The sequence below is a fragment of the Biomphalaria glabrata genome, chromosome 9 (genome assembly GCF_947242115.1).
Source record: "Biomphalaria glabrata chromosome 9, xgBioGlab47.1, whole genome shotgun sequence".
NCBI classification, from domain to species: domain Eukaryota; kingdom Metazoa; phylum Mollusca; class Gastropoda; family Planorbidae; genus Biomphalaria; species Biomphalaria glabrata.
The window spans coordinates 42,236,227-42,263,424 of record NC_074719.1 but is presented as its reverse complement, the minus strand read 5'-3'; the positions used below and the strand labels follow the sequence as shown (position 1 = coordinate 42,263,424).

General features: G+C 37.2%; 2 protein-coding genes across 3 annotated transcripts; one reads left to right on the top strand and one right to left on the bottom strand.

Moving 5' to 3' along the window:
* Positions 1-750: 750 nt before the first annotated feature.
* On the top strand, positions 751-5,471 carry LOC106061513 (uncharacterized). The gene is made up of 3 exons (XM_056041593.1): positions 751-861; positions 2,894-3,021; positions 4,279-5,471. Exons 2-3 carry the CDS (start codon positions 2,914-2,916, stop codon positions 5,239-5,241), a joined length of 1,071 nt encoding a protein of 356 aa, XP_055897568.1. The 5' UTR covers positions 751-861; positions 2,894-2,913; the 3' UTR covers positions 5,242-5,471.
* An 8,358-nt stretch (positions 5,472-13,829) lies between these two features.
* On the bottom strand, positions 13,830-24,037 carry LOC129928024 (uncharacterized). Of its 2 annotated transcripts, none has more exons than XM_056039890.1 (3): positions 23,917-24,037; positions 19,484-19,587; positions 13,830-15,988 (listed from the first exon to the last, which is right to left on the bottom strand). In XM_056039890.1, exons 2-3 carry the CDS (start codon positions 19,565-19,567, stop codon positions 14,141-14,143), a joined length of 1,932 nt encoding a protein of 643 aa, XP_055895865.1. In that variant the 5' UTR covers positions 19,568-19,587; positions 23,917-24,037; the 3' UTR covers positions 13,830-14,140. The 2 variants fall into 2 exon arrangements, with proteins under 2 accessions (XP_055895865.1, XP_055895864.1); XM_056039889.1 differs by having other exon boundaries at positions 23,909-24,034.
* Between the last annotated feature and the right edge of the window lie 3,161 nt (positions 24,038-27,198).

The following is a 27,198-nucleotide window of genomic DNA, read 5'->3' as shown; positions in this document are numbered from 1 at the left end:
GGGGTAAATCCTCCCCCTCCCCCACCCTTTTGTTATGTACAAATAGTCAATAGTTTTAAAGTTGGTATACTAGCTTTCAAAATATTAAAAAGTAATATTTGCACGTAGACTATGCAAGCTCTAAAATATCCTAAAATAGTATTTGTTAACATTTTTCTTAGTATTTTTAACGTAACGGACAGACGGATTGACATACAGACCACACAAAACTAATAATGTCTCTACACCATTCTGATGGAGCTAAAAAAAAAAAAAATACAACAGTACGCTTTAAGATAAATTTAAGTGGATCCTATTTGTTTTCCCTGTTTAAAACAGCAACTAGAGAAAAATGAATAACATATCTACATGTAACATATAGTTAAAGATCTTCGGGGCTTGCAAAGACCTTAATTCAGGGAACAGTACCAGGAAAAAAAAAGAAGAGGCAGACAGAGAAAGCGATGTGAGGACAACATAAAATAATGGTTCTAAGGCAAAAGATAGAGGAATTGAGAAAGACGGTCGACGAATCTTGCATGGTGCCCCAACGGTCCGACAGACTAAGGATATGTAAAAAAAAAATATATAGTAAGCATTATATTATAAAATATACGTATTATAGTTTTAAAACGTGTGCTTCCAAATTCAAAAGGTAAAACGTCCCTTTTTTAAAGAGAATGTACAATTATGTTTGACTGATGAAGTCATATCCGTGACGCTATTTAATTATTCAACAATCTGTTGAGCGAGAAATTTCATTTTGTTGACAGTGTAAAAAGCAGGACAGTCAGTTATTTTCAGCGCCTACATCCTGCAGCTGTACAGTATATATTGTAGAAGACTACAGTGATAATGTATCAGGAAGCTTAGGAGTATAAGGTAAGATCGCTTATGATAGCTTATATCCTTCTCATCTGATGATATCTATCTATAATTTATATCATCTGTAAATAGAAATAACTATTTAGCAGTAAGCTTTTAAAAAGATGGCATGTGCTTAGTTTGCCGAATTTAAAAAAAAAACGTATTGCTTGAAATTAGAAACTCGAACGCCTTAATAATTGGGGAAGCTAAGAGATTATTGTTATAACCCTGCTGATGGTGTGCAACACTACGTCTTTCAACGCGAGGAATAGACGACATATTGATTCGAGCGGAAAGGCTGTTTTAAATCTAGCCAAAGGGATCTGCAGGTTATGAGAGTTGTCTGGGACTAGAGCCGTCCTTCGGGCTACCAATGAACTGTAGTGAGGACCTGGAGCGACACTGGGAGGCGTGGCGGTTGGCTGTACTAATTTTTAGGTAGAAAAGGACTTGTAGACTTTAAGACAAGACTGGCTCAGGAAACCCATTCCATGCTCTAAAAGCACTAGGGAAGAAGGAGTATTTGTACAAATTTGTCCTAGCGTATGGGACGAGGAATGTGTCTTTATCTTTGTGTCTTTCTAAGTATTTTATTAAATTTGGTTTTGATATTTAAAGATTATGGTTCAGTTGTCTATGTATAGTTGCTACTTTACTTTTGAGTCTTCTGTCCTGAAGGCTTTCTAAATTTAGTGATTTTACTAAGGGTGTTACTCTAGTCAAATGTGAATGTTCGTTTGTTATGAATCTCACTGCTCTATGTTGTGTCTGTTCCAGTTTCTTAATGGTTTCTTGAGTTGAGGGGTCCCAAACAAAGGATGCATATTCTAATATTGGCCTAACCAAGGTTAAATAACATTTTAGTTTTATGTTCTTATTTGATTTATAGAAGTTTCTTTTGATAAACCCTAATACTTTGTTTGATTTTTTTATAGCTTCGTCAATATGGGAATTTTATGACAGTTTTACATTTATTATAACACCTAGCTATTTTGCGTTTTTAGTCTGTGTTACTGGTTTACCATGAATAAAATAAGTGGAATTAATTTGTTTTTTTGTTACTCTTAATAACTGACATTTTTCTGGGTGGAAAGACATGCTCCAATTTGAGTCCCATTTCTGTAATTCATCTAATTCTCTTTGTAAAATTTCTGTATCTTGTGTTGTTTTTATTGTTCTATATATTATGCAATCATCTGCGAATAATCTGACTTTTGTTCCTGAAGTATGCAATTTGGTAAATCATTTATGTAAATTAAAATAGTAGTGGACCTAAGACTGCTCCTTAAGGTACACCTGAGTTTACTGTTATTGGTGTTGATTTAGAGCCATTTATTATTACAGTTTGTTCTCTCCCTATCAGAATATCTTTAATCCACTGATGCAAATGGCCATCATCATCATCACTCCTTTGAGTTCCTCATGGAACATAGGGCCTCGACAAAAACACGCCACTCTCCACGGTCTCTTGCTAGCTTTTTGATGGTATCCCAGCTCTTCCCGGTCTTCTCTGCTTCTTCAAGTACACTGCGTCGCCATGTTCTTTTTGGTCTTCCTCTGCGTCTTGTTCCCTGGGGGTTCCACTCTAAGGCCTGCCTAGCTCTGTTGCTGGTATCTTTTCTAAGGATAAATATTTTAATTTTTTAAGCAAACTATGGTGGTGAACTTTGTCAAAAGCCTTGAAAGAAGTTAGTAAGATACCATCTTTTTGCTCACTGTTATCTCAACCATTTTAAAAATCATCAATTAGTCCTATTAGTTTTGTTTCGCTCGATCTGAATTTCCGAAAGTCATATTGGTATGGAGTAAGGACATTTTGTGTGTCTTTAATGGTTTATGATGTTGCTATCAAACGCACATACTAATTATGTTTCTAACCCCCCCCCCCCGCCTTTTTTTTCATGGAAAGGCAATAGCATGAAGCTGTGCTATACAAAAACAATTGATACAAATATTTCTAATCTTACAGATGTATTATTTTTAATCTAGATCCTTACAAATTAAATTATTTAAAGGTATTAATTTTTATTTTCTTGTATATTCTCAGGTTAACATTATCTACTCATCATGTTATTCAAAATTGGTTACATTTTCCTGCTGGGTTTGTTCTGTGTGCTGGGCCAGTCTGATGAGGTTGATACGGCTCCTAGTGATGTAGACGACGCTCCTAGTGAGGTAGACAATGATGTAGATGGGATAGATTATAGCGAATTGGAATCCCTAACCCTGTTCCCGAGACACAATTTCACACCCAAAAATAATTGTAGAAATAAAAAATTGTGTCACTTTAAAACTTTTAATGATTTTTAGCGGCCCCCGAAAGGGGAAAGACGCTATTAGTTTTGTGTGACCTGTCTGTCTGTCAGTCCGTCCGTCTTGTTTAGATCTCAGAAACTAGAAAAGAAAATGAAAATAGGACATCATGATATATTAGATCATTCAAAGTTCTGATGCAACGTCTACTTTTTTCTTTTCCGAAAGTGAACCATTTAATTTTTAAAATTATATATTCAAGCAGATTTTTCAAAAAATTATTTCCCTTTTAAATGAAAAACTTCAGGAGAGGTAAGTCTTTTAAAAAAGTCACAGACTTCTTCATTAATAAATCAAGCTTCATTCATAGATTCGCGCATTGGTACAAAAAAATGTGCATCTAAGGTCACAATGGTAAAAATGTCAATGGATCATTATAAAATATATGTTCCATTTATTAACTAACTTATTGAATATCTCATTGAATAGAATACTGATTCAAATGTTGTTGTTTTTTTTAAAGAATTTTGATACTAACTTCGTTTTAGCTATAAGTTTAAAAAATAACGAACTACTTTTATAGCGCGCAGTTTTGACATACATATCCTCATTATAGGGGCCTACACTTGACAGTCTAAATAAGACTAAATAAAGCCCAGATGGAAGGAGACAGTGACCAAGAAAGCTATGGACAGTGAAAGTACATGGGTCTCAGCTCAGGAAGAAAAACGTACAATCCGAAAAACGGCCAGCTCCTCTACCACCGAAGTAAAAGCCACCTTAACCTGCGCTATTTGTGGACGGGAGTGTCTCTCCAAAATAGGGCTCCACAGCCACATGAGCAAGTGTGCTCTGAAATGAACCATAGTCGTTCTACGACTGAAGGAGGCCAATGAATATATATATATATATATATATATATATATATATATATATATATATATATATATATATATATATATATATATATATATTGATAATTTGAACAAATTTTAATTATTAAGGCAATAACTTTTCTTCTGACAGCTTAAGGGTGCAGATTCATTTATTATGTAAACAGTAGTATCATACTAAGAAATGAATGGCTTATACGTATCAGATACCTATGCCTTAATTTTGTTTTTTCCGATATATACTTAAGTAGCACATTGACAATTTATTGATTTTTTTTAATTTCAGTCTCAGAAAAGAGATTTTTGGCAAGATGTTGCAAAATGGGCTCCCATAGTAGTACAAGCCGCAACTGCTGCCGGAAGAGATGTTCGAGGCCTTGACATTCCACTGGCTATCAATAAAAGAGATTTCTGGCAAGATGTTGCAAAATGGGCTCCCATAGTAGTTCAAGCCGCAACTGCTGCCGGAAGAGATGTTCGAGGCCTTGACATTCCACTGGCTATCGATAAAAGAGATTTCTGGCAAGATGTTGCAAAATGGGCAACAATAGCTGGACAAGTCGCCACTGCTGCCGGAAGAGATGTTCGAGGCCTTGACATTCCACTGGCTATCGATAAAAGAGATTTCTGGCAAGATGTTGCAAAATGGGCAACAATAGCTGGACAAGCCGCAACTGCTGCCGGAAGAGATGTTCGAGGCCTTGACATTCCACTGGCTATCGATAAAAGAGATTTCTGGCAAGATGTTGCAAAATGGGCTCCCATAGTAGCACAAGCCGCAACTGCTGCCGGAAGAGATGTTCGAGGCCTTGACATTCCACTGGCTATCGATAAAAGAGATTTCTGGCAAGATGTTGCAAAATGGGCTCCCATAGTAGTACAAGCCGCAACTGCTGCCGGAAGAGATGTTCGAGGCCTTGACATTCCACTGGCTATCAATAAAAGAGATTTTTGGCAAGATGTTGCAAAATGGGCTCCCATAGTAGTACAAGCCGCAACTGCTGCCGGAAGAGATGTTCGAGGCCTTGACATTCCACTGGCTATCAATAAAAGAGATTTCTGGCAAGATGTTGCAAAATGGGCTCCCATAGTAGTACAAGCCGCAACTGCTGCCGGAAGAGATGTTCGAGGCCTTGACATTCCACTGGCTATCAATAAAAGAGATTTCTGGCAAGATGTTGCAAAATGGGCAACAATAGCTGGACAAGTCGCCACTGTTGCCGGAAGAGATGTTCGAAATACGGAATAGCCTATGTCTTTCACAAGAGATTCTGCTATGTATAATATAAAAGAGGAATGTAGTAACATCACTTACAAAATTAGCTGGCAGTGAAGATACAGACCTAAAAATACCGGTATATAAATACAAAGTACAAACAATGCATTGTATTAACTGTGAATGTTAAATAGCCTACATCCAATAATGCATTGTTAATTAGCTTTATTTAAAGACTTAATAAAATGTTACTATATAAATCACAGCTTTTTTTTTTCAAATGCAAATATCGAACATTGAAATATTGACCTTAAATTTTAGAATACAGATACAATTAGATGTTATTTGTTTATGTTTTTTGTTTTTTTTAAATTACACATTTCAAAAAAATATTATTATTGAAATTTTACAAACCTTTACATTTCTTTAAGATTTGAGATTTTCGTTTAGGGTGGATAACCATGGGGCGTGGTAGAAGAGTAGTATATTAAAGCGCTTGGCTTTCAAAACGAGGAGTCTCGGGTTTAAATCTTAGTACGGCAATTTTTAATGTCCTTCTAACTTTAATGTCCTGACGATGAGTCCTTCTAGCTTTAATGTCCTGACGATGAGTCCTTCTAACTTTAATGTCCTGACGATGAATCCTTCTAACTTTAATGTCCTGACGGTGAGTCCTTTTAACTTTAATGTCCTGAGTCCTTCTAACTTTAATGTCCTGACGATGAGTCCTTCTAACTTTAATGTCCTGACGATGAGTCCTTCTAACTTTAATGTCCTGACGATGAGTCCTTCTAACTTTAATGTCCTGACGATGAGTCCTTCTAACTGTAATGTCCTGACGATGAGTCCTTCTAACTGTAATGTCCTGACGATGAGTCCTTCTAACTTTAATGTCCTGACGATGAGTCCTTCTAACTTTAATGTCCTGACGATGAGTACTTCTAACTTTAATGTCCTGACGATGAGTCCTTCTAACTTTAATGTCCTGACGATGAGTCCTTCTAACTTTAATGTCCTGACGATGAGTCCTTCTAACTTTAATGTCCTGACGGTGAGGCCTTCTAACTTTAATGTCCTGACGATGAGTCCTTCTAACTTTAATGTCCTGACGATGAGTTCTTCTACTTTAATGTCCTAACGATGAGTCCTTCTAACTTTAATGTCCTGACGATGAGTCCTTCTACTTTAATGTCCTGACGATGAGTCCTTCTAACTTTAATGTCCTGACGATGAGTCCTAACTTTAATGTCATGACAATGAGTCCTTCTAACTTTAATGTCCTGACAATGAGTCCATCTAACTTTAATGTCCTGACGGTGAGTTCTTCTAACTTTAATGTCTTGACGATATTTGATGAAATCCTTTTACGTTAAAATGTTATTTTAAAACAACAACGACAACAACAACAACAACGACAACAACAACAACAACAACAACAACAACAACGACAACAACAACAACAACAACAACAACAACAACAACAACGACAACAACGACAACGACAACAACAACAACAACAACAACGACAACGACAACGACAACAACAACAACAACAACAACGACAACGACAAGAACAACAACAACAACAACAACCACAACAACAACGACAACAACAACAACAACAACAACGACAACAACAACAACGACAACAACGACAACAACGTATTCACTAAAAAATGTTTTTTTTTATTTATTTTTTTTTAATTTAAACGATCAAATTTTTATAAATGAATCATATTCCTCGTCCCTCATCATGTTGATGTTAACAAAGAAATCTTGTCTTTAAAAAAAAAAGATTGCTTTCACTACTTTTGTGCAGTCTGTCTGTCCGCTTTTGATGTTACGTATAGATTAGGAAAAAAAATGCTCTTGAATATGGAACTCGAAACTTTTACGTTTAGCAGCTACAGTATAATGATAATAACTATGAAATTAGTAGGGTCTGTTAAAAATTCGGATTTTCAACACTTTCTTTTTAGTTCTTTTTAGATCTTCACTTGACAGAGAAAAAAAAACAACTTTGCTATTGTTCAAAGTTATTATCAAACTTTGTTTCGTTTATATCAACTGCAAGCTACGAAAGAAAAAAAAAATTAAACATGAAAAGAACAAAAATTGAAGTATGCGTCCTTAGGAACAATACTACTTCCACTGATTGCTAACATAAAAATCTTTTTAAAAACAAGTACATATTATATGAACATACGCAAGCGCATAACAAGAAAAATATTTTTTTTTAAAAATATTTCTAAAAATAATACTGTCACTTCTTATGTGATATTGGATTACGATTCTTAAAGTGTCTGCTATACATCAATTCAAGATGATTTCCTTCACTTGAACTGCTGTACTACTTGTTATCTTATCTTATCTTATCTTATATAATACAGACGTTACTTCAAAAAAGAAGATGATTACGTCCTACGCGTCATGCATTTAGTCATGCATATTAACCAATGACTTAAATTCTGCCAAGTCACTAGTTTTCCTGGCTAGCTCAGGCAACCCATTCCATGCTCTAATAGCACTAGGGAAGAAGGAGTATTTGTACAAATTTGTCCTAGCATATGGGACAAGGAATGTGCCTTTATCTTTGTGTCTTTCAGAGTATTTTATTAAATTTTGTTTTTGTATTTGAAGATTATGGTTCAGTGTTTTATGTATGACTGCTACTTTACTTTTGAGCCTTCTGTCCTCAAGGCTTTCTAAATTTAGTGATTTTACTAAAGGTGTTACTCTAGTCAAATGTGAATATTCGTTATGAATCTCACTGCTCTATTTTGTGTCTGTTCCAGTTTGGGTTGAGTTTAGGGGTCCCAAACAGAGGATGCATATTCTATTATTGGCCTAACCAAGGTTAAATAACATTTTAGTTTTATGTTCTTATTTGATTTATAGAAATTTCTTTTAATAAATCCTAATGCTTTGTTTGATTTTTTTGTAGTTTCATCAATATGTGGATTCCATGATAGTTTTTCATTTATTATAACACCTAGGTATTTTGCGTTTTTAGTCTGTGTTACTGGTTTGCCATGAATAAGATAAGTGGAATTAATTTGTTTTAGTTTTTTTGTTACTCTTAACAACTGACATTTTTCTGGGTGGAAAGACATGCTCCAATTTGATTCCCATTTCTGTAATTCATCTAATTCTCTTTGTAAAATATCTGTGTCTTGTGTTGTTTTTATTGTTCTATATATTATATAATCGTCTGCAAATAATCTGACTTTTGTTCCTGAACTAATGCAATTTGGTAAATCATTTATGTAAAATAAAAATAGTAGTGGACCCAAGACTGTTCCTTGAGGTACACCCGAGTTTACTGTTATCGGTGTTGATTTAGAGCCATTTATTATTACAGTTTGTTCTCTCCCTATCAGAAAATCTTTAATCCACTGATGCAGTGGACTATGGTGGTGAACTTTGTCAAAAGCCTTGTTGTCGTGTATGTCTATTCTACTTTAGTAGAACACAACATATATGTTAAAATTCACCGATCTAAGTCTTTCTAGCAGATCAAGCATTAATTTAATACACCATGGAATATATAATATATTGCCACTTCCAGCCATCAAGAACTCAAGAAATCGCATGTAATACTTCACAGAAATCAATGACAAAATCCAACAGAATTTATCAAGTGTGTGACAGGTGGGGAAATGTGACGTGTGTTTAGCACGTTTTATGTCTAGGGGATGATTATTTTTAATGCTATCACACCCCCACTTATCAGCATATGAATCGGGAGCAGACACGCAACGAGACAAAGCAATGAAAGATAGATACAAAAGTTAAAATAAAGGATATTTATTTACATAAATATACATATAATAATAAAAAGGGGGAGGGTTTGCATCTATCTCTAGTATATTCTATGTTTAATCATCACTCTTGCACATAATAAGAGAGTATGTCACTTTGTCCTCTGACTTAGCTGGTTGTCCTGTTGAAGTCGCAGCTGGCTGGGTCCTGGCTTGAGGTTCTGCAGCTGGAGGTGGCGCTCTAGCGGATAGAGGGACGCCGGCGATATAGTTCTTGTGGAGTCTCAGTCCCAAGTTCTAGTATCTGTAGTGGGCACAGTATGGCGGGTGGCCGGATACCGTGGGCACAAGGTTACTGCGGGCAGAGCTGATCTGCCGTGGGCAGTGTAAGTAACAGGATATGTCCAGTGAGTTGCAGAGGGTTGGCGTAGCTATGACGTCTCGCACAGATCTGACTCTATAGGGACGTCGCGCCTAATAGCTTGACAGGTGGGCTGTCGAATAGGCGGGCAATGCCGATAGCGCCAAGTAGTAGAGTTGAGTAGATCTCAGTAGGCAGATGCAGCGCTGAATAGCACTAAGCACAACTGCAGGTAAATGGATCGTTGATCCAGTAACTAGGCAATAGGTGATTCTTGATAGCAACTAGGTAAGTGCAGCGCTGATTAGCACTAAACACATAGATAGGCCAGTAGGCAAATAGGCAGGTAAGTGATCCGATAAATAGGCAGACACCTGAGGGAGGCTGCGGATAAATAAAGACAAGTTAGGACATGTCTCTTATGCATCTTATCGATGCCCTCGACTGAGGTGCATTCGTCAGATTGGTAAAATTGCTTTAGAGCATAAAGGGGAGATGATGACAAATGGGATTTGGAAAATAGACGGCAGATAGTGGCAATATAGAAATGTACATAAAAGGGGAAATAATAATATAAGAATGTACATAGAAGGGGAAATAATAGTCTCAAATAAACAACACAGGTGGATAGAGAAAGAAAAGGGGGGGGGTGAATGGGCGGAGGTCAGCGACCGAGACGCTTTGTTTGCATATGACCGTGGGTCGAGAACAATGGAGCGCGCTTGAATGGTGTGTCCGTTCAAGCGGCGCAACTCTCATTAGGGTAAAATGAGTAAAGGGGAGATAATTCAATACAGGGGAGATAACTCGTATCTCTTTTCTAGACGCAGTATTAGTGCGCTAGTAAAATTATCACGGTTGTCAGCCGAGATAAAGGAAATAGACTAAGGTGTACAAATATATACATGGTTGCATCAATGGTCAATTGAGCAACGTAGCATTAATAGATGAATGCAATACTAAAATATATACACAGCACATGTTTATGTTTTCTACTTACGCCAGTGAGAAATACACAATGCACTAATTAAATATAAATGAACTAAGCAAAATACACATGATAATATCCAATGGAATTATATAAACACAGAGTAATTAAGATGGAACTTGTGATTAAGTTCGGCTTACCACCAGGTATTCCTCTAGGAGAAAGAATAAGTGATATAGTCCAGACTCGATAGCTCAGCTCGAATGAGAAAGAGAGGGTCTGACTTTATTTAATCTACTTATATATGCCTGGGAAATGTGGGCGGACACAGGAAACGTCCTAGGCTAAGAATTAGCTTACACGTGGGTGAAGTCCGACAAGCGACGCACCTTGGTGTATCACGCGGTATGTTGACCCGTGTAATCTCTTAGATCAAAGAGAGACGTGGGGGGAAGAGTGACCTACATTCCACCCAAGGGGGGGGGGGTGTCAATCGCGGCGGACATCCGCGGATAAGATCAAAGAGTCTGCGTGTATCTTTGCCCCGGTCAAGGGAAGATAAATGAAAGGACGCGCCTTAGCTATCTCCAATGTGGTCAACTAAGTCTAGCCTGGAAAGGAAAAGGTGTGGCGGGTGAAGAATTCAGGGGTAGGATGGGGAAATAATTAAAATAAAATAAATAATGAAAAATAATAATTAATGCTGTGATAATTTAGAGTGACTCTGACAGCGAGTTTTTGACTTGTCACAAAGTGCATAATGATACGTCCATACCCTTCTATGCTCATGGTGACTTACTGATTTCTAACCATGTGGTCAACTCCCATGATGAGATTTGTTACCCATAATTCCCCATTAGGTTTCACTTTCACGTGAAACACTATAAACACAAATAAAGAGTGTACTCCGTGTTTGACAGCACACCTGACATAGTGCACACTGATCAGATTCATAAGTTATAAGATTTTAAGGGAGAGAAAAAGCTGGTGAAATTTACTTAGTTTCAATAGTTAAAATATCTAGAAAAGCGTGCTGGCTTGAATGTATGATATATCGACCTCAGAGATATTAAAAAATGCAGCTTCTGTGCATGGAGCCCTCTAAAGGTGTTCAGGAAATCTTTTATCCACTGATGCAATGGACCATCACCCTATCAGGAAATCTTTTATCCACTGATGCAATGGACCATCACCCTATCAGGAAATCTTTTATCCACTGATGCAATGGACCATCACCCTATCAGGAAATCTTTTATCCACTGATGCAATGGACCATCACCCTATCAGGAAATCTTTTATCCACTGATGCAATGGACCATCACCCTATCAGGAAATCTTTTATCCACTGATGCAATGGACCATCACCCTATCAGGAAATCTTTTATCCACTGATGCAATGGACCATCACCCTATCAGGAAATCTTTTATCCACTGATGCAATGGACCATCACCCTATCAGGAAATCTTTTATCCACTGATGCAATGGACCATCACCCTATCAGGAAATCTTTTATCCACTGATGCAATGGACCATCACCCTATCAGGAAATCTTTTATCCACTGATGCAATGGACCATCACCCTATCAGGAAATCTTTTATCCACTGATGCAATGGACCATCACCCTATCAGGAAATCTTTTATCCACTGATGCAATGGACCATCACCCTATCAGGAAATCTTTTATCCACTGATGCAATGGACCATCACCCTATCAGGAAATCTTTTATCCACTGATGCAATGGACCATCACCCTATCAGGAAATCTTTTATCCACTGATGCAATGGACCATCACCCTATCAGGAAATCTTTTATCCACTGATGCAATGGACCATCACCCTATCAGGAAATCTTTTATCCACTGATGCAATGGACCATCACCCTATCAGGAAATCTTTTATCCACTGATGCAATGGACCATCACCCTATCAGGAAATCTTTTATCCACTGATGCAATGGACCATCACCCTATCAGGAAATCTTTTATCCACTGATGCAATGGACCATCACCCTATCAGGAAATCTTTTATCCACTGATGCAATGGACCATCACCCTATCAGGAAATCTTTTATCCACTGATGCAATGGACCATCACCCTATCAGGAAATCTTTTATCCACTGATGCAATGGACCATCACCCTATCAGGAAATCTTTTATCCACTGATGCAATGGACCATCACCCTATCAGGAAATCTTTTATCCACTGATGCAATGGACCATCACCCTATCAGGAAATCTTTTATCCACTGATGCAATGGACCATCACCCTATCAGGAATCTATTGGTGTAGCTGACCAGTTATAACGATATATATATATATATTATAAGCAAGCTACTTTCTGATATAAATTGTTTAGACCCGATAAATTACACACTTTGCTTCGTCTTTACCTTCACAAATCTCTTAGTCTGTCGACCATCTTTTTTCATTTATCTCTGTCATTTGCCTTTAATTCAATCTTATTCTTTTGCAATGTTTTCCCATCGCTTTCTCTGTCTGCCTCTTCTTTTTTTTCCTGTTACTGTTACTTAAAGGTAGGTCTTTGCTAGCCCCGAGGATCTTGTGATAATACCATGAAGATTGAGTTTGCTTTTTTTCTTTTTTTTTGACAGTGGTTAACATGTCATCACTGTGATCCTGTTTAACCTCGTCGTTGTAGTGCGGATCTTTGTATGTGATGCCTATGATTCTTCTATAGTGAATCTATAGCAGCAGTTCTCAACCTTTTATGCTCGGCGACCCCTTTTTACAATCCCCCACTCTGCCGCGCCCCCCCCCCACACACACACACATACAGCAATAGAAGAATAGACAATAACAATCCATATTTTCGATGGTCTTAGGGGACCCCTGGCTAATCGTCAATCGACCCCCAAGGGGGTCGCGACCCACAGGTGAGAACCCCTGATCTATAGCATCCTAAGTCCACTTTTACGTTCTTCTTTTCTAGTTCTGTAATTAGCGTCCAAGACTCACAAGCATACCATTATGTGGCTATGGCGAAGGAGCGCATCAGTTTGATTTTAGTTCCGATGGCTACGTCTTTGCCTTGTTTGATTGTTTTGATTTTTCCTCCTTCGAATGTGCCCTTCTGGCCAGTAGTTCAAGTTTTATTTCTTCGTCTGAAACAATAGCGACGAGGTATTTTAAATTTCTGATACTTATCCTTAAATTACTTCCAATACTGATATCTATTTTAAAGCCCTCATGGTTATAAAATGTATTTTTTTCACCATTGAGTTGTATACCATTGCTACGGAAGTCTTTTCTTGGGACATCACTAGGTAAGCTAATTCTTTATTGACCCTGCCATACATTCTAACTACTTAACTAATTTAAATATGTTTACCTGTGGTTTTAAACTTCACTTATAGCATTGAGTTTTTGACTTGGGGTTTTAACCTTAACTTATAGCATTGAGTTTTTGACTTGGGGTCTTTACCTTAACTTGTGGCACTGGGTTTTTGACTTGGGTTTATAAACTTAACTTATAGCATTGAGTTTTTAACTTGGGGTTTTGAGGATGAAATGTAAGTAAAAAGTAGGAAATAAAAAAAACTACACAGTATAAATATTTACATTCTTTATTAATCTTTAAATATTTTGGCCAGATATAATGCTTACATTAAAATTCAATTGCATAAATACTTTAATTTTAATCGGTATAGCATAATTGAGGTATATTAACTAAAGTCATATTTAAAGCAGTTCTGTCACCCTTCAGTTGTCATAGTTCAAGTGTTGCTTTTATATGCTTCATCCCATAAACGTTTTTGTTTTGCCTTTGAACTTATTGGTAATCGTGAGGAAACGTTGGCAACCACTTCTTAGAAATCTTTATTATTGATATGCATCCTATTTTCCATGTTTCCGACATCTCTATTCTTGAGAGGAATTTACAAGTCCTACTATTTTAGTAGCAGCAAAATCTGCAAGATCATTGATGAAAAATCTTTCATTGATATCCAATGGATTCTCCATGTCTCTGACATCTCTATTCTGAAAGGATTTTACAATTGCTGCTATTTTAATAGCAGCGTCTGCAAGATCATCGATGAAAAATCTTTTATTGTTATCCAATGGATTCTCTATGTTTCTGACATCTCTATTCTGAAAGGATTTTACAATTGCTGCTATTTTAGTAGCAGCGTCTGCAAGATCATTGATCAAAAATCTTTCATTGATATCCAATGGATTCTCCATGTCTCTGACATCTCTTTTCTGAAAGGATTTTACAATTGCTGCTATTTTAGTAGCAGCGTCTGCAAGATCATTGATCAAAAATCTTTTATTGATATCTAATGGATTCTCCATGTCTCTGACATCTCTATTCTGAAAGGATTTTACAATTGCTGCTATTTTAGTAGCAGCGTCTACAAGATCATTGATCAAAAATCTTTCATTGATATCCAATGGATTATCCATGTCTCTGACATCTCTATTCTGAAAGGATTTTACAATCGCTGCTATTTTAGTAGCAGCGTCTGCAAGATCATCGATGAAAATTTTTTTATTGATATCCAATGGATTCTCTATGTTTCTGACATCTCTATTCTGAAAGGATTTCACAATTGCTGCTATTTGGGTAGCAGCGTCTACAAGATCATTGATGAAAAATCTTTCATTGATATCCAATGGATTCTCCATGTCTCTGACATCTCTATTCTGAAAGGATTTTACAATTGCTGCTATTTTAATAGCAGCGTCTGCAAGATCATTGATCAAAAATCTTTCATTGATATCCAATGGATTCTCCATGTCTCTGACATCTCTATTCTGAAAGGATTTTGCAATCGCTGCTATTTTAGTAGCAGCGTCTGCAAGATCATCGATAAAAAATCTTTTATTGATATCCAATGGATTCTCTATGTTTCTGACATCTCTATTCTGAAAGGATTTCACAATTGCTGCTATTTGGGTAGCAGCGTCTACAAGATCATTGATGAAAAATCTTTTATTGATATCCAATGGATTCTCTATGTTTCTGACATCTCTATTTTGAAAGGATTTTACAATTGCTGCTATTTTAGTAGCAGCGTCTGCAAGATCATCGATCAAAAATCTTTTATTGATATCTAATGGATTCTCCATGTCTCTGACATCTCTATTCTGAAAGGATTTTACAATCGCTGCTATTTTAGTAGCAGCGTCAACAAGATCATTGATCAAAAATCTTTCATTGATATCCAATGGATTCTCCATGTCTCTGACATCTCTATTTTGAAAGGATTTTACAATTGCTGCTATTTTAGTAGCAGCGTCTGCAAGATCATCGATGAAAAATCTTTTATTGTTATCCAATGGATTCTCCATGTCTCTGACATCTCTATTCTGAAAGGATTTTACAATTGCTGCTATTTGGGTAGCAGCGTCTATAAGATCATTGATGAAAAATCTTTTATTGTTTACCATTGGAATTGCCATGTCGCCAGCATTTCTGTTTTTTATGTTTTTTACGAAGTTTCCTATTTTATTAGGGAAATCTGCAAGCCCTTCCCAGAATTCTCTTTCATTGATATCCAATGGTTTTTCCAGGTCTTCTACATCTTTTCTCTGAAAGGTTTTTACGATTGTTCCTATTGTTTTAGCAATATCCGCAAAACCTTCTAAGAAATCTTTTTTAACATCCTTCAGAATTTCAAAGTTTCCATCATCTGCACCATTTTCTAATTGTCCTGCTTGGGGAATTAAAAGTGTAATATTTTCCCAAATGTCATTTGTTTGTATCTGAAATAGTACAAAATAATTAATAAAATGTGAATCATTTTATATTTTAAATATTGTATTAAAATAACTACTTTTATAGTACAAATGTAACATTTGTTTACAGCTATTATATTCGTGTAAAAAGACAAAGAATGATTCATGTAATGACTTATATATTGGGAGATCTCTGAAACTTCCAAACGGGTTTGCATTAAATTTTCCAATACACATTCCTTTCACCATTTAGGTACTCTCTTATAAACTGTCTTAATATATTCGTTGTCTGAATGCCTCAAATTAACAAAAATCGTAAGTTTTCTATTAAACAACAGAATTAAAGGCCGCAGTCTATATATAGTAGGCCTATATATTTTCGTGTGGTACCATTCAACCTACTACACGTTTGCATTTTTAAAAATAATATTTTAATGTTTTTTAACAAGGGAACAGCTTTATGAATACGTGAGTATAATATAGTTGTTACAAAATTGAAATCTTTAATACCATTGTGCGTAATTTGCCATTGTGAATTATGGAAAACAAAATTACTAAACAAAATTTTTTCTTTCATGGAAAACACTAAATATTTTTTTCCACTTATTACGGTTTATGTGATTTCCAACAAATAGCAAAATATTAAATGTTTCAATATTAAATTGCGAAATAGAAGAATATTCACAGATTTTTACTTATGACTTAAACAAACTATTTTGTTGTTTATATTTTTCTTTTTTTTTTTTTGGGGGGGGGGGGCGAAGATTAGCCAAAATTATTTGTACATTCGAAAGGGCGTTATAAAGTGGATCGTTTCAATTTAAGTCAATCGCTTTTATATATCGCTACTATCAAGCTTAGAGCGCTTTGGTCCAATCTCATTTGTGGACCAGTGGGGGGAGGGGGTATCTAGGAGTTGCTTTTCCGTGCTGCCTTTAGGCGCTCAATAAACACAGCTCTGCCCGAGTCGGGTGTCGAACCTCGAGCCCCCTTCTAGGTAGCCAAGTTCATGCGCACTTGGCCTCTCGACCACGCCTCCCTTCATCTATGTGGGGAGTATAATTACGATACGCAGGATGCAAGAAGAGAAGCGGAGTAACAGAGAGAGAGAGAGAGAGAAGGATGTAAAAAAAAAAGAGAGAGAGGAAGAATTAGAGAAAAAGAAAGACATAAAAGAACGGGGAAAGAAATGGGGAGAAAATCAAAGAGAGAAATAGTGAGTTGGTACTATTGAAGTCGGAGGCGCAGTGGCTGAGCGGTAAAGCGCTTGACAACCGGGGTCCGGCGTTCGAATCCTGGTGAAGACTGTGATTTTTTTAATTTCAGAATCCTAGGGCGCCTCGGAGTCCACCCAGCTCTAATGGTTACCTGACGCAAGTTGGGGAAAAGTAAAGCGGTTGGTCGTTGTGCAAGCCACATGACACCCTCGTTAACCGTAGGCCAGAGAATCAGATAAACTTTACATCATCTGCCCTATAGACCACAAGAGATATCGAAAAAAAAGGGGGTGGGGAAGTAGAGACAGCGAGAAAAGGAGGGAGTTAAGAAGAATATATATATAGAGAGAGAGAGCGAGAAGAAAATGGAGACATAGAGAGAGAGAAGAAGAGAGAGAAGGAGAGAGAGAAGGAGAGAAAGAAGGAGAGAGAGAAGAAAATGGAGAAGGAGAGAGAAAATGAGAGACAGAATGAGAGAGAGAATGAGAGAGAGAAGAAGAGAGAGAAGGAGAGAGAGATGAAAATGGAGAAGGAGAGAGAGAATAAGAGAGAGAAGAAAATTTAGAAGGAAAGAGAGAGAAAAGGAGAGAGAGAAGAAAATGGAGAAGGAGAGAGAGAGAAAAGGAGAGAGAGAAGGAGGGGGAGAAGAAGGAGAGAGAGAAAGAAAGAGAGAAGGAGAGAGAGAAAGAAATAGAGAAGGAGAGAGAGAAAGAAAGAGAGAAGGAGAGAGAGAAGGAGGGGGAGCAGAAGGAGAGAGAGAAGTAAAGAGAGAAGAAAATGGAGAAGGCGAGAGAAAAGAAAATGGAGAAGGAGAGAGAGAATTAGAGAGAGAATGAGAGAGAGAAGGAGAGAGAGAAGGAGAGAGAGATGAATATGGAGAAGGAGAGAGAGAAGGAGAGAGAGAGAGAAGAAAATGGAGAAGGAGAGAAAGACGGAGAGAGACAAGGAGAGAGAGAATGAGAGAGAGAAGAAAATGGAGAAGGAGAGAGAGAAGGAGAGAGAGGAGAGAGAGAAGAAGAGAGAGAGAAGAAAATGGAGAAGGAGAGAGAGAAGAAGAGAGAGAAAAAAATGGAGAAGGAGAGAGAGGAGGAGAGAGAGAATTAGAGAGAGATGGAGAGAGAGAAGGAGTGAGAGAAGAAAATGGAGAAGGAGAGAGAGAAGGAGAGAGAGAATTAGAGAGAAAAGGAGAGAGAGAAGGAGAGAGAGAATTAGAGAGAGAAGAAGAGAGAGAAGGAAATGGAGAAGGAGAGAAAGAAGGAGAGAGAGAAGGAGAGAGAAGGAGAGAGAGAATTAGAGAGAGATGGAGAGAGAGACGGATTGAGAGAAGAAAATGGAGAAGGAGAGAGAGAAGGAGAGAGAAAAGGAGAGAGAGAAGGAGAGAGAGAATAAAATGGAGAAGGAGAGAGAGAAGGAGAGAGAAAAGGAGAGAGAGAAGGAGAGAGAGAAGGAGAGAGAGTAAAAAATGGAGAAGGAGAGAGAGAAGGAGAGAGAGAAGGTGAGAGAGGAGAGAGAAGGAGAGAGAGAAGGAGAGAGAGAAGGAGAGAGAGAAGGAGAGAGACAAGAAGCGAGAGAAGGAGAGAGAGAAGGAGAGAGAGAAGGAGAGAGAGGAGAGAGAAGGAGAGAGAGAAGGAGAGAGAGTAGAAAATGGAGAAGGAGAGAGAGAAGGAGAGAGAGAAGGAGAGAGAGAGAAGGAGAGAGAGAATGAGAGAGAGAATGAGAGAGAGAAGGAGAGAGAGAAGGAGAGAGAGAAGGAGAGAGAGTAGAAAATGGAGAAGGAGAGAGAGAAGGAGAGAGAGAAGAAAATGGAGAAGGAGAGAGAGAAGGAGAGAGAGAAGAAAATGGAGAAGGAGAGAGAGATAGAGAGAGAGAAGAAAATGGAGAAGGAGAGAGAGAAGAAAATGGAGAAGGAGAGAGAGAAGAAAATGGAGAAGGAGAGAGAGAAGGAGAGAGAGAAGAAAATGGAGAAGGAGAGAGAGAAGGAGAGAGAGAAGAAAATGGAGAAGGAGAGAGAGGACAGAGAGAGAGAAGGAGAAAGAGAGAAGGAGAGAGAGAAGGAGAGTTTAAAGCTATTTAATAATATGTCCTAAATTTAGCCACTTAGAAACAAACAGACAGACAGACAGACAGATAGATAGATAGAGACAGAGAGAGAGATTGATAGATGATAGATAGATACATAGACTGACAGACAAATAGATAGATAGATAGATAGATAGATAGATAGATAGATAGATAGATAGATAGATAGATAGATAGATAGATAGATAGATAGATAGATATCGCAGCAATAACACTTTTTTTTTACCTGACTTGATGGAAAATCTACTTCATTAGACTGACAAGCCACACAAAACAAACACAACAGAAAAGCAAAGCCTTTAAGGACCATGATTAGCAGTGGATTTTAATCTGTAAATAAATATATATATATATATATATATATATATGTTATTCAAACCACACTTTCAGAGAGGAATTTTCTGGGTGGGCAAAGGGTAGGTAATTGTGCGGGGTAAAACAAATATTACATTTTTCTAAATTTCTAAATGGTCATTAGCTATAAAGAGCAAAATAATCGCTCTATAAGTTGTATAAAGAAGTTATTGTCTTTTTGTTTTAAAGTATTTTTTTCTTTATTTTTATGTTTCTTAGCTGGGGTAGAGTGGGGGATAAAACTCCAAATTTATTTCTATTCCTCAAATAAATGATCAAAGATAGATAGATATGTAAGTCTAGAGAATATCACACAAATCATTACATCTGGCAAATTGTAAGTATAAAAAAAAAAATCGGATGCATCCTTTATAGTGTATGCAAAAGAGATTGTATACGTTTACCCGTGCAAGTAGCGTTTATAAGGTTTAATATTTAAATACAATTTGATCTTAAAACTAACAATTTTATTAAAATTTAAATTAAGTGATGCTGTTTAAATGTAATACACCAACCGCCCGGCGATTTCCTGTTCTGGTGGTACAATGATATTACCAACTTTAAAGTATTTAAAGAAAAAAAAACTTATGTTTTAACATTATGTGGTCTGTCTGTATTTCTGTCCGTCCCGTTTAGATCGCAAAAGCTAGAAAAGATACTGAAATTCCCATTTTATAATATTTCTGTTCTTTAATTCTGGTGCAAAGACTACGTTTTCATTTTTTTTAAGCGAAACGTTTTATTTTTAAAATCAAATATGCTAGCAATTTGTTATCATAAGAATACACCCTTTTTAAAACTATTCACTATTTATACTAAATTAACATTGCCTACTCAGCGCCCACTATTGCTAAATTTTTAAAAATCCTAACGTTAACCATATATTATATTCAGTGGCGTAACTAAGGGGGGGGGGGGAGGGGGGAGAAATTTAAAATCCCCCCGGGGGCCCCCAAATGGGTGTCCGAAATTTATTTGTAAATACATAAATTAATATATTTGATTGACAAATAGTGTCAACGGGTGTCTTTTTTTTCAACATTTATGGATTAAAAATTTATCACAAAGACTAGGTCTAGGTCTATCAGTACGTTGACTTTGTTGACATTTTAAAAATATAAGTTTTTTTTAAAGTTAGTTTTACATTTTAAACTTTGTTGCCACGAATAAAACTGCATGATATACAGCGAATTCCAGGTATCTTGTTACCTTTACTAATAATAGATCTAAATGGCGAGTATTTTATGGCTACACTAATTAACCTTGAAGCAAAATTTACAGAATCGAGTATAACAGATCCAAAAGTTATTCTTAATTATGCAAGAATAGTTCATTATTCGGGTTTGGCGTCTATAATTTCAGAATTAAACTTCACACTCGAGTTATTACCCCTCTATTCATCTTTCACCAATCCAATGGAAACTCTATTTTTATTTCCATCTAATCCTTTTGCTTTCGCACAAAACACAAACAACAAACAATAACGTAATATCATATAATATTAGCACATCCTTCCTTTTGAAGTTATTATCACACCCTTCCTTTTAAAGTTCTTAAGAGTGATATCTACCATTTGGGGGCCCTATGCAAAACTGATCGCGCGGGGCCTAGTCTGGGTAGGGATGAGCATAATGTCAATATTATTTTTTTTGAATTAGAAAATAGGCCACTTTCGTCTTTGCAATACATTTTTATCAAATGAAAGCTCGAAATGCCACTTTTTATTTATTGGCACCCCAAAATGTCAATTTCGTCTATTCTTCAGGAGATTTGAATAAATTTTAAAAAAGTTCAGGACTTTATCGTATATTTTGCCTTTTCATGAGATTTCCTGGAGGCCCTGGAAAATCAGGAGGTCACGAAAACCCTGTTATTTTATATACATTATAATGGTTTAATTTAATAATGTACACTTAGAATTAGCGCGTGTCCTATGAAAGCGCGGGGCCCACTGCGACCGCATAGGCTGCAGTGGCCTAAGGCCGGCCCTGTCTACTAGGAACTTTAACAATTCGTCCACTTCTGGTTGTCTTGACTGGCACAACAAGTTCTCTAGACGTTGGTCTATAACTGTCTGTTTCGTTTGTTCCAACAGTTTGCAGTTCATTGTCTCCATCGGTATCATAGTACCCAGAGATGTCTTCATCGAAACTCTTATTCAAAAAGCGTTGATTTCTTCTGTATGTTTTTCCGTTTGTCTTTATGATGTAAGATCTGGGTGCTGAATGTTTTTTATGACAACTGCTTTCTGCCATGTTTGACCTAGACAAACTCTCCGACAGAATAATCTTTAGGTAGTCTTGCTTTTGCATTGTATTTCACTTTGCTTTTCATCTGTCGTTCGTTGAGTAATGTCTCTGCATTTTCAGCTACCAATGGTTTCAATAGTTTGGGATCAGTTCGAATGATTCCCTGAGTCTTCTACTCGTCAGCAGTTGTGATGGTGAATACGGTAGTCCACTTATCGGAGTATTTCTATACTCGAGCATAACGAGATATGGATCTTTCCCACTTTTGTATGCTCTGAATCCTTTTGCTTGCGCACAAAACATAAACAACCAACAATGACGTAATGCCATATAATATTAGGACAGAATCTTCTTCATGCAGTGGGAAATTAAGAATTTTTTGCTTATCTTGAATTCTGGTCAAAGCTCTTGCTCCCAATTAATATAGTTCGGAAGAAACTACAAAAGTCTGGACTGCATATATGGAAAGCTGCTAAAGATATTAGTACCCTTTCATGCTTTCTGCAAAATGATGAGAAACTGACAAAAACCCAATCCATCAAAAAAGCAAAAAAAGGTAGTGAATACTATCCCTGTGGGAAGCGTGGTCGAGAGGCTAAGTGCGCTTGAACTTGGCTTGTCTTGGCTACCTAGAAGGGGACTCGAGGTTCGACACCCGACTCGGGCAGAGTTGCGTTTACTAAAGGCAGAACGGAAAACCAACTCCTAGATTGGACCAAAGCGCTCTGAGCATGCTATAAGCATTAAAGTAACGCTATATAAAAGCTATAGAAGAAAGAAAAGACTTGATGGAAAGTTGAGTTCTAATGTAGGACTGTCAATAGAACTACAATTCAAACGTGTTGCGACAGAAGTGCTGGACAGATTTCATATGGAGATGAAGGGCAGATTCCAAAGGCTGGAAAGAAAATGGATACCTTGGGTTTCTTCTTGAACCAAGACACCTGTTAGATGAAGACCCGCTTATGACAAACTGTGCTACTTTTCCTGTTTGTATGATGTCATTGATGCACGAGCACTTTTCATCAACAAACCAGTAATACAATCACCAATAGACATATTGAGGAAACAGACTTCATATGGTAATTACGTGTGCTCAAACTTTGCAACCTCCTCCGAATACTGCTAACTCAGGCCACTTCCATTACGTCATGTGAGAGATCATTCTCAAAGCTTAAGTTCATCAAAAGCTATCTCAGGAGCACAATGACACAAGAAAGGCTTATCATGGCTTTAATGTCAGTGAAGTCACTAATACTAGAAAGTATCGATGTAGTTGATGTTATAGATGTCTTTGATGCACAGAATGCACGACGTGAAGCGATATCAATTGAGATTTGTCACTTGTGCATTATTTAACTAATAAACAAAGCTTTTATTCATTAAAAGAGTCTTGATTACTTTTTGTTAAGTTTACTGATATACTGAACCAATTTGATTTGGGGCTTATATATTTTTGCGTACATTATTCCATGTCATATGTCGAATGTCAAAATGCAAGGGGCCCCCAAAGAGGTCAATCCCCCCGGGCCCCCAAATCCCTAGTTACGCCCCTGATTATATTAAGATATTATTGCATAACATTAATTAAGCCAGGTACACATTGAACCATAACATCTCCATAACATTGAACCATAACATCTCCATAACAATCATTTCATTGAATATACATTTGAATATATAGATATATATATATATTATATATATATATATATACATAATTAATATATCTCTGTATCATGTGGTATCATGTCGTCCATCAGTCTAACAATACAATATTTTCGGCAACATTTTCGAAACGTACAAATCTCATATTTTTCTTTATTCTTGCCTCAGTGGCCCACTTCGGTAGCCGATTCTAAGTTTGTGTTTCCACACAAACTGTCTTAGTAACCTTGTTGCAAATGCATTTGATTGGCATTGCTAAACCTAAATATGCGTTTTAGGAAATTTGTAAAAAGAAAGCAATATTTAATTTTAGACGACATATATAATTAACATGTGAGGAAAGTGATGGATTGTCATGGATATTATCAAAGTAATCTTACCTTATTACCTTAAAGCTTTGGCGATTGGATGCCCCAGGATAAATTATGCCGGTATTCTGCTCCAATTTATACCGTAAAACTGCGGACTTTTGACGTTAAAAACAATTATAAAAGTCCGCATCGTAAATTGTCAACATAATGAGTTTTGACACTGTACTAGTCGTATTATAATGGATATAGCGAACTCATGACACAGATTTGTATTCACGTTATTTGATATCTTATTGTAACGAAAGTTTCTTAGCCTAGGGCAGTGTTTCCCAAACTAGGTTTCGCGTACCCCCCAGAGTAAGGGAGAGGTTTAAAGTGGGCAGGTGATGCACCTGAGGCGCGGTGGCTGAGCGGTAAAGCGCTTGACTTACAAACCGGGGGATCCGGTGTTCAAAACCTGGTGTAGACTGGGATTTTTACTTTCAGGATCTTTAGAGCGCCTCTAGGTACGCGACATTAGTTGGGGAAAAGTAGAGGCGGTTGATAGTTCTACTGGACCCATGACAGCCTCGTTAACCATAGGTCATAGAAAAAGATGACCTTTACATCATCTACCCTTTGCACTTCAAGCACTGAAAGGGGAACTTAATTTACCACGTAAAGCACCCCATTAAGTATGCTGATTTTTTAAATACCCACTTATTATATTCAGTTAATAAGTTTTAATTTCTAATAAATAATATAATAGATTTAAATTACATTTTTATTATTGGAATGTTAAGAATAATTTCTACAACGTTCATGACAAGGATTTTAGGACTCCCGCCGACACGTCCCCCTTTTTAATACCTTGATAAATTGATGGTTCCGCAAGGTTGTCATTGCCGGAAGTGGTAATGGATGTAAGCACTCCACTACCTATAAAATGCTTCCTAATGGCATGAGTCTCAAATAGCCTCTGACAACCAGTCCAACTCCTGGCCTTCACGTGTGGCTCAGATATTGAGTCCGGCTGAACTGTTTTCACTAACAGGAGAAGGGGCAAAGGCGAGTAACTGGCGCCTTAGCCAGTAAGCTTCGGGCAGGAGGGGCTCGTTAGCCATGGCTAGCTACCCACCTAAGAGAAGGAAAACTCTGGCGACCCTAAGGCAGTTTGCAGCACCCAGTGCTACCCTCTGGCAGAACCACTGACCCAAACTGTATCGGCACTGAGGTTCCTTTGGATACATCAGCTGCGTGGAGAGGGGGGAACTGATGTGTGGGCGACATCATTCCAACCACAACTGTTATTGATGTATGTGTCAAGAGCGGGGGGGTGTAAGATGTGAGATTGTGTGTGTGTTTGTTTATTTTATTGGTTGGTGTGTGAATTGTTTTTATCACGGGATTTTCAAGGGGGGGGGGGGGGGGGCAATTAGGTTTCTAGCGGTCAGTCTAGCAGTTGGAGAGCTGACCTGGTCTGAGTAGGGTGCTTGTGTTGTATTTACCAGTTTTATGCCTAGCGTAAGGAGATGTTATAACTTATATTTCTATTCATTGTTATGTATGAGAACTGACTATTTGTGGGTATAGTATGTAAGGCATTGATAGCCTTTTGTTCAATGAATCTAGTCTAAGCGCCCTGTAGTATGTCCGTTGGGCACGTTTTAGTATCTCAGTTATTAATGACTATGCATTCAATTTATTATATGTGTACTTGCTGTGGGCTGTAAATAAATACTAATTTTATACTCCTTCGTTGAGTGATACTTTGTAATATTTATACCTGTTAAGGTCTGCAGGTGAGAATCATACCCTAGATTATCGAGCCATATGTATGTAGTAAAGAACTCAACCCCAGAGTTCCCTTACACCCAGGCATTCATCTCGCCGAGATGATCCATAGTCGCTTCGCGACTGAAGGAGGCCATAGGTAATAAATTGATATTATGTTTTAAGTTATTGGTGAAACAAGTAAACAATATAAGCACTAATTAAGCCCACTAGTCGAATCTTTTATTGGAAGTTAGTTATAGTCAATCCAATTTTTTTTTATGTGGAAGGGGTACTCATAGATATGAAACTTAAAGGTGGGGTACACATATGCCAAACGTTTGGGAAACACTGGAATAGGGGAACATCATGCACACAATAGGTTTAGTTTCTATGGTAGGAACATCAATACTGCAGGACTACTGCTATTTTTTTTTATTTGATTTCTTTTTTTATCCAACACTAATCAAACAAGTAAGATTATAACTTGAATAATATACACCCCAGCTGTCCTAGATGATCAGGAAGTAATGCAAGTCCAAACAACATCATGGAATCGTCATTAAAAGTTTCCATTTCAGACCTTTCAGAGCAGTTGATGTTAAGTGCAGTGTCCAACAGTTAACGAGGGGTGTCATGTTGTCAGCACAACAACTAACCGCCTTTACTTTCTCCACTTTTCTCCATTAGTTAGGTACACGGGGGCGCCCTAACGATCCCGGAATTCAAAATTCCAATTTCCCCATGATTTGAACACAGGATCCCAGGTTCGGAAGACAAGCACTTAACTAACCCCCCCCCCCCTCCACCAAGAATGGAATTGTGGACAAATATATTTTTCATATATTTTTTTTTAAATTTCGCTAGTCTGGTGTTTTGCTGCAAGTGATGAGCAAGTTAAGCATAAGCTACGATTAGATAAGAACATTAGCGATGTTATCAAAGTCCTTTGCCACATTGCAAATAGTTTGTACTCTTGAACTATCACATTGACAAACTTTTACAGAATGAGACAATATATGTACCAGACACTCATAATTGGAACCATAGAAATCTTCCCATGTAGGGTGTCACCAGAGAATGCTAACCAGGTCCTTCAAAACTGTTCTCTTTACCATGAGGCCCATACAAGACACTGGCCCCGAATCACCCCAATAGAAAGAAAACTATATGGAGAGCTCCCTGATTTGGAAACCACTGCGCAGTTCATCTCATGTATTGGTCTAGTCATATGAACACTCCAACATAACAATGAGAACGAGGAAGAAGAAGAAGAAAGACAAACTTTTAGAACTTCCATTGTGTTATGACAATAGACATCAATAAATATAGACTGGCCGAAGGAAGTAACTTCATGTAACTTGAAAACATGTATATCTATTGTATTCGGTTTTCCGAATTATGAAAAATCGCATGATCTTCATTCCTAGAGATTAAACAAAACTACACTGCCTCCTTATTTACAATATATATTGGTGTATGGCTGAAATAGATATGAATACTTAACTTTTATACTGCTCATAAATGCTGTATAATAAAGTACACAAAATTGCAAGTCACAAATTTTCGTTTCATAAAACTCTTTAACCGGCCAGTCTATATTTATT